Below are 10,937 nucleotides of genomic sequence, written 5' to 3' on the forward strand. Positions count from 1 at the left end.
CAAGGTCGGAAAGAATCTTTGAGCATGCAAGACACTAGAGGGAGCATCTTGGAGCTTGAGCCACTAAAGATCCCTGCACCATCTAACCTGAAGACACGTTTTGTGAAGTATGGCTGGGGGAACCACTGTGAAAACATTTTTGAACATTGCTTCATGTAACTCCTAGGTGCCCCCACTACATACACCCCCAGAACCCCTGGGGACTCTTCCTCAAAGTCCTTCATAGCGCACAGTACACCTTCAGATGACTTCGAGTCACAAATACAGCTCTCCCTAGGAAAATGGACCCACACTTCCCTCCCTGGAGGTCCACGCCTCTCAAAGTTCACCTCTCGGTAGAATGGAAATGGGTGTGAGAGTTTGGGGTAGAGGAGCATGGGATGCAGCCTTAGCTCTGTTCCCTGAAAGAACTGGCCCTTCCCTGAGTCCCTAGGCAGAGCTGGCAAATAAAATCTAGGCATGTGGACTCCTGCCCTCAAATGCACTCCACTCCAAAGCCAGGGACAAGTCAATGGAGTGCCCTTCAAGTACTAAGTGCTCAGAGTTCCCGTAGTGGCTCAGTGGTTAACGAATCCGACTAGGAACTGTGAGGTTGCCAGTTCAATCCCTGGCCTTGCTCAGTGGGTTAAGGATCTGGTGTTGCTGTGAGCTGTGGTGTAGGTTGCAGAAGCAGCAGGGATCCCACATTGCTGTGGATCCCACGTTGCTATGGCTTTGGCGTAGGCCGGTGGCTACAGCTCTGATTAGACCCCTAACCTGGGAGCTTCCATATGCCACGGGAGCGGCCCTAGAAAAGGCAAAAAGAAAAAAAAAGTTCTAAGTGCTCCACAGGAGAATAGTTGAAAATGGAATAAAATCTCTTGGGTTCCTGTTGCCTCCCTCACTATCTCTTACATTACCACTCCCATCTCTCAGGAATGTTCTACATACACGTCTGAGGGCAAAAGGATGAAAGATACAAATGCTTCTGATATCTGTTGAGCTGATTTCACCCAAAAGCCGTAGGCCTGGGGAATGCACCTCTGCCCTCCCTCACAATCAGTCCAGGGATTAGGGCCGGGGGCCTTGGTCAGGATACTATGGCCCCTGCTGACTCATACTGACTGACCACCGCCTAGAACTGATAAGGGGATCCAATGCCCAGAGACCTTCAACCTTTATCCTTGGTAGAAGCCTTTCATTCATTTTTCCTCCAGAACACGCCAATTCAGGGGCAGGGAAGAGGCTGCTTTCTGAATTTGTTTTATTGGGGGTGGGCTGTGCTCTCTGATCAGCTCTCAGGAAGGTCATTCTGGGCTCTGTTTTCTCCCCTTCTCATTCATTACACATTAACTCAAAAAGGGACAGAGTCAATCATACCTGCCCTCTGAACCTAACCCTTCTTCCCCTAACCTACATTCCCCTCACTCCTGCCCCTGATTTCATGTCCTTTCTTCTGTTCCCCAATAACCTCTCCGCCAAGTTGCAGTGAAGGGAGGTAGGCTTGGGAGATGATATCTACCCATGAAGGGACAAAGATGGCAAGGGCTATGGGCTTGATATGTCGGAGTTTTCTAGGAAAAAACAAAAACAAAAACAAAAACAGAAATCCTGCTTCCTAAAGCATTCAAATCCAAGGACTATTGGCCCCAGGCCCCAGAGGCATGAATCTTGAATAGACCTAAAGTGTATCCCTTTGACACCCACTTTGGCCTCCACTCCTGCCTCCCACCCCTTCATCCTGAGTCCCCCATGTTCTTATCCTCTCCTCCCCCATGTTTCCAATTTGTTTACTCCAATATAGTTCTTGCCTCACTGGGCCCCTCCAAAGTCCTTGTTACCTGAGAGGGGGGTGGGGAAGCAGACAGATATATAGCTCCTCCCCAGCCAGGCCAGGCACATTCGGCAAGGACAGCGACACTGACAGGTACCGTAAGGGAGCAAGAGGTGTGGGCAGCATCCAAAGAGGACCGGGATTTAATTGTGGAAAGGGAGGGAATCAGGTTGGTGTGGACATCTAGGCAAGGTGGTCCCTGGGGAGGGGCTGAAGTCAATTCAGCTTCATGATCCTCCCCTGTGCCCAACTGTTCGCAGGCCACTTTTCCCACCATTAACACCATGAAGCTGCTTGCCATAGCTGTGCTGCTCTTCACTATCTGTAGCCTTGAAGGTGAGTGTGCTATGGAGAGGGATCCCAAGGCGGAAAAAAACTGCTTGGGTCCTAGCTGTCCATCTGTCTGTGAGCCTATGCCCAGGTCTGACAACTGAAGCGCTTACAAGGAAAATCATGCCCTCGCTAAAGCCCATAAAGCCCATCCAAAGACCTGGAGCTGGATACCTGTTTGGGGAGGGGGCTGAGAGCTGGGGCTGAATACTGGCAGAGACGTGGGCCTCATAGTTGGGGACCCAGCTGACAAGACATGTGTGTTTGTGTGTGTGCGTATTTCTATGTACACGCAGGGGCTTTGGTTCGGAGACAGGCAGAGGAGCCGTGTCTGCAGAGCCTGGTCTCTCAGTACCTCCAGACCGTGACTGACTTTGGCAAGGACCTGATAGAGAAGGCCAAGGGCTCAGAACTTCAAACTCAGGCCAAGTAAGTCTCAGCAAAAGGGGTTCAAGGACCAGGGGCTGGGGAGAGAAAGAGGGGAAGCTCCAAGGTCCCACAGAAGATTGAGCTCAGGGATGGGGGTTAGGGAGGATGAGGTTTAAATTAGAAAGAAAATTCCAGAGTTCTCATTGTGGCACAGTGGAAACAAATCCAACTAGGAACCATCAGGTTGTAGGTTTGATCTCTAGCCTTGCTCAGTGCGTTAAGGATCCAGCGTTGCCTTGAGCTGTGGTATAGTTCACATTCTTGGCTCGGATCTGGTGTAGCCCGGTGGCTTCAACTCTGATTAGACCCCTAGCCTGGGAACCTCCATATGCCTCGGGTGCAGCCCTAAAAGGACAAAAGACAAAGAAAGAAAGGAAGGAAGGAAGGAAGGAAGGAAGGACGAACGAACGAACGAAAGAAAGAAAGAAAAGGAAAGAAAATTTCCTCATCTCCCCCTAAATCCAATGGACCTTTTGGACAGAGAGGGGCAGCATGAACTGGGCTTTGAATTTCTATCTCTAGAGTCTGTTCCTCTGCCTGGTAGAGGGCTTGCCTCTCCTCCTAAGAGCTTTGCCATGCCAGGAGAGACCAGGCACTAGAATTTGGTCACTTGGGTCTCACCCCACCACCAAGAAGGCCCCTGCCAGTCCCTCACACTAACTCTAATGTCTCACACATCCAGGACTTACTTTGAGAAGACACAGGAGCAGCTGACACCCTTGGTCAAGAAGGCTGGAACTGATATCTTTAACTTCTTGAGCAGTTTCATTGGCCTCAAAACTCAGCCTACTGCCCAGTGAGGTGTCCAGACCACTGTCTTCCATCCCCAGCTGGCTCCTGGAACATCCGCTGGAAAGACCTAGAGCTCCTCTCCCTACCCACTCCTTGTTTTCTACAATAAATATTGAAAGAGTCAAGTTGTGGGCATGGAATGTTTGAGAGACTAGGAAAACTGGGGGTAGTGTGGAGGAATAGGAGGAAGAATAAAAAGAAATCTTTTTTTTTTTTTTTTTGTCTTTTTAGGGTGGCATCTGCAGCATATGGAGGTTTCCAGGTCCCCAGCTCAGATCAGACCTGTAGCTGCCAGCCTATGCCACAGCCACAGCAATACCAGATCTGAGCCAAGTCTATGACCTACACTGCAGCTCAGGGCAAGACTGGATCCTTAACCCACTGAGCAAGGCAAGGGATCTAACCTGCGTCCTCATAGATGCTAGTCAAATTCATTTCTGCTGAGCCATCACGGGAACTCCAAGAGAAATCTGCTTCTAACAGGAGAGGGATTTTGTTGCAAACGGGTGGAGAAAAGGTTGAAGAGATAAATGCTGGAAATGACAGGGTGAGGGTGCTTGTGAATCTTCTTCAAACCCAAGAAATCTTCCTACAGGCCTGGGAAAGGCCCTGCAGGAGAGATTAAAGAGCCTTGGACATGGAAAGGCATGAAAGATTCATGAACTAAATCCCTAGACGCCTGGAGGTCACGGGAAATGAGGGCACCCTTCAGAATTTCCTCTATCACACCATGAAGAGGAGAAAGCATCCCCAAAATGAGCCCAGAGGTGTCACCCAAGGCCCCTCCCTTCCCTTCTGAGCCAGGGGAGCACAGTGCTTCCCTCACGTCCTGCAGTAAAAGGCCTGGGTTCACTTCTATCCCTGAAGGTGCTCTAATTCTTCCATTTGGAATTTCTCAGCTAGACCCTCTGCCTGGGAAACACACATTCTCAGCCTCTTTCCCTCTATTATCTGGGTGCAGTTCACAGAACTGGCCTGTTCTGGTAGTCATCTTAGAACCTGGAACTAGTAGACATAATAGCCAGTTAAAGGCCTGACAGGAGTTCCCATCATGGCTCAGCAGAAATGAATCTGACTAGTATTCATGAGAATGTGGGTTCCATCCTTGGCCTCACCCAATGGGTTGGGGAACCGGCATTGCCATGAGCTGAGGTATAGGCCGAGGACACTGCTTGTAACAGGCGTTGCTGTGGCTATGATATAGGCCAGCAGCTGCAGCTCTGATTCGACTCCTAGCCTGGAAACTTCCATATGCTGCAGGTGTGGCCCTAAAAAGCAAAAAATGAAAAATAAATAAATAAAAGGCCTGACAGATCTCCAATTTGGTGGACATGAGGGACTTGGGAAATTCTGGTAGCTGTGATACCTGGATTGAATCAAAATAGAATGGGAGGAGTTCTCGTTGTGGCGCAGCGGAAACGAATCGACTAGGAACCATGAGGTTGCGGGATCGATCCCTGGCCTTGCTCAGTGGGTTAAGGATCTGGCATTGCCGTGAGTTGTGGTGTAGGTCACAGACGTGGCTTGGATCTGGCGTTGCTGTGGCTATGGTGTAGGCCGGCCGCAACAGCTCCGATTAGACCCCTAGCCTGGGAATCTCTATATGCTGTGAGTACAGCCCTAAAAAGACAAAATAAAAATAAAAATAAAAAAATAAAAAATAGGAGTTCCCAACGTGGCGCAGTGGTTAACGAATCTGACTAGGAACCATGAGGTTGCGGGTTCGGTCCCTGCCCTTGCTCAATGGGTTAATGATCCGGCGTTGCCGTGACCTGTGATGTAGGTTGCAGACGCGGCTCAGATCCCGCATTGCTGTGGCTCTGGCATAGGCCGGTGGCTACAGCTCCGATTGGACTCCTAGCCTGGGAACTCCATATGCCGTGGGAGTGGCTCAAGAAATAGCAAAAAGACCAAAAAAAAAAAAAAAAAAAAAATCGTAAAAAATAAAATAAAATAAAATAAAAAATAGAATGAGAATCAGTCTGGATTGATGCAGGAGACTCGCAATCCCCAATGGGAAAATGGACATTTTCCAATAAAAGCTCATTTCCACTTAACCTTTAAAATAGTTACATCCCTACCCTGACTCATACCTCATAACTCATCAGAAATCGCCTTTTCCCTAGAATCGGAGATGACTCCAATTTCTTCTGTATATTAATCAATCTCTTCAGCCTGGCCTTCAAGACCCTTACCCCTTAGATTATTTTCTTCCCCTTTCTTTCTTGGTATCTTTTTTTTTATTTCTCATGTGGCAAAATGTGCAGGGACAGAGGTGATCTTGGGCAGGTTAATTAACTTCAAAGAGCCTGAATTTCCTCACTGGCTTAGTTAGTGGATCAAGTGGTACAACAGGCTGGAAAATATACTAAAAAGTACAAGTCACCATGCAGTGCCAATTTTTGCCCAGTATGGGGGGATGCTAGGGGTAAGCCTAGAGACTCTTGGCACATTCAGACAGGGCTGCTGGATCAGAGATATGACGGGCGGCATCAGATGGGATTCAAATACGTCCAGGGAATTGTGCCTAGAAACAGGACAGACACAGACAAGGGCGGTTCCTTCACCCCCCACCCATGCACTCAGAGGAGCTGGCCTCCCATCTGGACCTGATTTGTTCCCTTTGCCTTACTTACCTCCAGCTCTGACCTGGCCCTCTGAGGTCCCTCTTGCCCCAGAATCCACTGAAAACACTGTTCCCATAAGTCTTTCCATTAGGAGCGTTATGCAAGTTTTTGTCAAAACATCCTTTCCACATGTTTGGCTTTTCAGCTATGGTAATGCCCATATGCATGTTTGTTGTGTAAGCTGTGCTCACGCTGCTCCATAAGCCCACTCTGATCTAGACTGGTGACTATTTTGTTGCTGCCAGAAACCCAACCTTGTTTTAGCTTGTCAGATAGGCATCCAAGCTGGGTGTGGAAATCATTCCTTGGGTTTGAATGTCTCTAAATGTGGCTAGATTCTCAACACATCACTCCCTGCATCACCTCCATGCTAGAGAACTTGTTCTCAACCTTCTCCCAGTCAGTTAGCATTCATTCTTCAATCAAGCAAGACAGCCCTGAAGTATTAGACTATGAGTTCTGGAAGGTCAGGAACTGAGTTTGTCTTACTCAAAATATCTTCAATATCCAGACTAGGCTAGTAGAAGCTGAAAAAATGTATGGTTTTTTTTGTTTGTTTGTTTGTTTTTTTAATGGCCACACCCAGGGCATATGGAAGTTCCCAAGCTAGGGATCTGAGCCGTAGCTGCTGGCCTACGCCACAGCCACAGTAACGCCAGATCTGAGCCATGTCTGAGACCTACAGCACAGCTCATGGCAATGCTGGATCCTTAACCCACTGAGCGAGGCCAGGGATCAAACCTGCGTTTTCATGGATACTAACTAGTTGGGTTCATTACCGCTGAGCCACAACAAGAACTCCTGAATAAAGATAGGTTGAATGAATGAATGAACAGAGTCCAGTCTGTGGCGGCTTTATTGATGGTAGTCCCTTCCCATTGTTTAGAGGGAGTTGGGGATGGGGAAGATTTAGAAGGTTCCATAAGGGGGTGAGACAAGAATACAAACATTAATGAAGAGCATCTGAGGCCTTTGACAGGGAGGAGGAACCACTGGTGCCTATTAATGGGGGCATAGCATCATTACAGGGACAGGGTCAGCTGGCATTAGTGGCAGGGAGGCATATGTGATGCCAACCACGGGGACTAAGAGGAAAGTGGAAGAAGGAAGTGACAAAGGGCATCTGTTCTAAATTTACTGTGGTGGTTTCTCATGCTTCAGGGTCTCATAAGTCTCCTGGTTCCGGGTGCTCAGGCCCTGGAGGTAGAGGTCACGATAGTCAGGAATTTGGGCCCATCACAGGTCCTCCTATCCACCCCCACAGGCCCTACCCCTTCCAGAGGTCACTCAAAAGGCCACCATCTTCTGCTGACTTCCTGGGACTAGAGGTGAGGGGATGGGGAGACAGGTTCACTTACCGTGTAAACGCCGTCTGATTTCTGCAGAGACAGAAATGGCAAGGTATTAGAGACCCACACCTCCTCCAGGGCCCCTCAGCATCTTCTTCCCCATGCAGGGAGGTATCTGGCCAGGAGTGGCTAGCCCCCTTGGGCTAGAGGACACTCACATGGATACTCTGGAGCATGGATGCACATTTGCTCACATGGCTACAAACACACGTATACACACAACATACAACTCGCTCACATATTCACTGTCGCTCTTCACTAGACTCTGCCTCGTCACCTGCTGAATGTTTTACTTGTGACTTGGCTAGGTGGCAGAGTGGATAGGATGAGGTAGGAGGGGGATTCTGAAGCTTATACAGGCCAGCACCAGAGTCACATGCCCGCCCGCACCAGACCCCCCCAGATGGCTCAGACTTCAAGGCTAAAGTTCCAGAAGGGCTCAGAGTCTGAAAAATTGACACCCAGTTGAGGAAGGGTCCATACCTCATAGCTGTCTATAGCTGCCTTTCGCACCTGGAGCTGGAGTAGGGAAAGGTCGTTAGCAAAGATGAAGTTAGTGGTCCATCCACCCTCCCTCCCAACTTTGTAGGGGAAACCTGTTATTTCCTCTCCTTGAGGCCATGCTGCCACCACCTTCCCACTTCTCCTTTCAGCCCTCACCCCACCCTGCCCCAACCTTACCTTGAGTCGACAGTAGAGGAGGGTGAGGACAATGCCATACAGAAAGAGGATCGCATCCAGGATATAGCAGAGCTGAGGTTCTCCCAGGGCCGCTGAGGGGATAGAGGGTACTCATGGGGTCGGGGGCAGCAGGGAAGATCTGGTGCTTAGAGGAGAGAAGGAAAGGGCTCTCGGAGGTAGGACGGGACCTGGAGGGGAACCCTCCACGGGAAGAAACTTCATCTTCCTCTCTGGAGTCCTATTTCTGTCACTTCTCCCTCAGCCTAAGATAGTAGGGGTAGGACAGGACATACGAAGGGTTCTGTTGGAATGGTACTTAGAGGTATTGAGAGTTGACCTCCTCTTCAGCCCCCGACTCTCTCTTTTCAGCACAGTGGGTTCCTCAGGCACAATTGAGTACTCCATTGCCCTCAAGGGACCCATTTAAGTTCACTGGGCTAAGACCAAAACCTCAACCCAGGGAGGGGGGAGCAGTGACAAATTTCAGCAAAGAAACCACAGGGGTGTCTCTGCTAAGTCCTGTGACCTGTGGCTGAGGGCTGGACAGGAAGGATGTGAGCTAAGAAAGCGGGGAAGGCAATCGCTCTATTATTGGTCATCTAGTTTTTGCCACATTACTTTCTATCCCCTCATAAGACACTTAAATATGTAAAAATAAGGTGCCTACTTTCCTTGGCCTTATGTATACTGATGGCTCTGCACACAAGGCCGAGTGTCTTAGCCCAGGCTCAAGGGAATGAGCCCAAGCTACATGGGTTCCAGCTCTGTGTACTCTGCCCTTTTACTTACTCACTGTGGGCCACTGAGAGAGGAAGTTTTGTACAACTAAAAAAAACCCAGTGAAGTCTGGCTTCCAGCCTCTATCTGCTCCGATGCCTATCAGAAGTTCTCACAGGAATGTGGTATCGGTATAGTAGATTTTATTCCGTGACGTTCTTTCACACACGTTATTACCTAAATCTCAAAACAACCCTGTGAGGGAAACATCACCGCCATTTTGTAGATGACGAAACCGAGGCTCAGAAAAGCTAAGTAACTCCTTTGGGCCACAGAGTTAAGTGACAGAGCTGGAAATCAAATCCAGGTTTTCTGCTTTCAGAGTTTGTACCCTCTCTTTCATGCCTCAGTGGCCCTGCTCTCTCATCTCATGGCAGCGGGCTGGCCGCTCACTTAGTCCTTCCCTCCACCTTCACCGCTGGGCTGGTGGAAGTCCATCCCAGTTGGTCTCTTTTCATTTCCTTACTTTCCCTTAAGTTTCACTAATTCTTCCTCCCTAGACCCCAGCTGCAACTATCCCTCTTCAAAACACAGACACAACAACGTAAATCAACGGTACTTTGATAAATTTTTTTGAGTCAAACAGAAGAAAAAAAAAATTTGAAGCTTAAAAACAAAAACAAAAACCACATACACACAGACAACCCAGAGAATAAGAAGTGAGAGTTCAGAGAATGACTGGAGCCTCAGAGCTGCAGAGAACTTCCATTTCTGCCTCAAGTTCTCAGCCGATGCTCAGCTCTCTAGAACTGGGCATTATGCTGCCCACCCACCCTCTTACCAGCTGATGACAAAATGGTGTCTTTGTGATGACCCATAGAAATAGCAATCACAAAAAAAAGAAAAAAAAAAAGAAAGAAACAACAGTCACTTTTGACTATTCTTGCCCTGCTCCTCAACACAAGGACAGGGCCCTGCCTTCCTAAAGGGGGCTTTGTAAAAATTACTTAACTGGAGTTCCCATCATGGCGCAGTGATTAACGAATCCGACTAGGAACCATGAGGTTGTGGGTTCGATCGCTGGCCTTGCTCAGTGGGTTAAGGATCCGGTGTTGCTGTGAGCTGTGGTGTAGGTTGAAGATGCAGCTCGGATCCCGCGTTGCTGTGGCTCTGGCATATGTCAGTGGCTACAGCTCCTATTCAACCCCCAGCCTGGGAACCTCCATATGCCGTGGGAGCGGCCCAAGAAATGGCAAAAAGACAAAAAAAGAAAAAGAAAAGAAAAATTACTTAACCAGCTGGAGATCAGCTCCCAATGGACAGACCAAAGACACCCCACAGAAAATGCTAATCATGGGAAATGGAGTTTTCCTCCAGACCAGCTTTTCTTTTCTTTTTTTGTCTTTTTCTAGGGCCACACCCATGGCACATGGAGGTTCTCAGGCTAGGGGTCCAATCGGAGCTGTAGCCGCCGGCCTACACCACAGCCACAGCAACGTGGGATCTGAGCCACATCTGCGACCTATACCACAGCTCACGGCAACGCTGGATCCTTAACCCACTGAGGGAGGCCAGGGATCGAACCCGCAACCTCATGGTTCCTAGTCAGATTCATTAATCACTGAGCCACAATGGGAACTCCCCAGACCAGCTTTTCATGTCATACAACCACTCCCCTCCTCTGCCAAACTGAAGCCTTAGGCTTATATCAGTCCTGAAAGAAAAAGAAACAAGAAAGGAGAGAGAACAACGATTCCAATTTCGGTTCCCTCAGGGTCTCTGTGCCCGTCTTCCCAGTGCCAGCCTTCCTCTATATGTCCCTGCCTCGGCCCTCAGACACAAGCCCTTGATACCCACCCCCAGAGCCCAGCTCACTCTCCCTCACCAAACCCTCTCACCTGCTTGTTCAACCAAAAGGAGTAAGAGCAAGACCACTGCTGGAATCATCTTGGGTAAGGACTGAGGGGCCGAGAGCCAGGGATCGCACACACTGACAGCACTGCGCAGCTGTGCTCTGTGAGTGGTTCCCTGACCACAGAGTTCCCCCCTTCCTGCCACGCCTTCCTCCGAGCTCTGGCCCCTTCCCCTTCCTGCATTAGAGATCGGGCGGCTCCCGGAAGGGCCAGCCAAGAGAGCTAGATCTGGGCTCTTATGCCTCTGTCCTTCAGCGACCAAGCCCCTGCTACCACAGAAAGGGAC

General features: G+C 49.3%; 2 protein-coding genes across 2 annotated transcripts; one reads left to right on the forward strand and one right to left on the reverse strand.

The window, feature by feature from the left end:
* APOA2 (apolipoprotein A2) lies at nt 1,877–3,489 on the forward strand. Its single transcript, NM_001186294.1, has 4 exons — nt 1,877–1,906; nt 2,074–2,149; nt 2,440–2,572; nt 3,255–3,489. Exons 2-4 carry the CDS (start codon nt 2,098–2,100, stop codon nt 3,370–3,372), a joined length of 303 nt encoding a protein of 100 aa, NP_001173223.1. The 5' UTR covers nt 1,877–1,906; nt 2,074–2,097; the 3' UTR covers nt 3,373–3,489.
* On the reverse strand, nt 6,830–10,707 carry FCER1G (Fc fragment of IgE receptor Ig; the record flags this gene model as incomplete). The annotated part of the gene is given in 5 exon segments (NM_001001265.1): nt 6,830–7,188; nt 7,350–7,370; nt 7,824–7,859; nt 8,022–8,113; nt 10,637–10,707. Coding segments are annotated over 5 exon segments (261 nt in total). The 3' UTR covers nt 6,830–7,125.

Source organism: Sus scrofa, chromosome 4, assembly GCF_000003025.6.
Source record: "Sus scrofa isolate TJ Tabasco breed Duroc chromosome 4, Sscrofa11.1, whole genome shotgun sequence".
Classification (NCBI taxonomy): Eukaryota; Metazoa; Chordata; class Mammalia; order Artiodactyla; family Suidae; genus Sus; species Sus scrofa.

Coding starts and splice junctions, on each gene's coding strand:
- APOA2 (NM_001186294.1), top strand. CDS start 2,098: ATGAAGCTGCTTGCCATAGCTGTGCTGCTCTTCACTATCTGTAGCCTT. Junction 2,150..2,439: donor CACTATCTGTAGCCTTGAAG/GTGAGTGTGCTA, acceptor ATGTACACGCAG/GGGCTTTGGTTCGGAGACAG. Junction 2,573..3,254: donor GAACTTCAAACTCAGGCCAA/GTAAGTCTCAGC, acceptor TCACACATCCAG/GACTTACTTTGAGAAGACAC.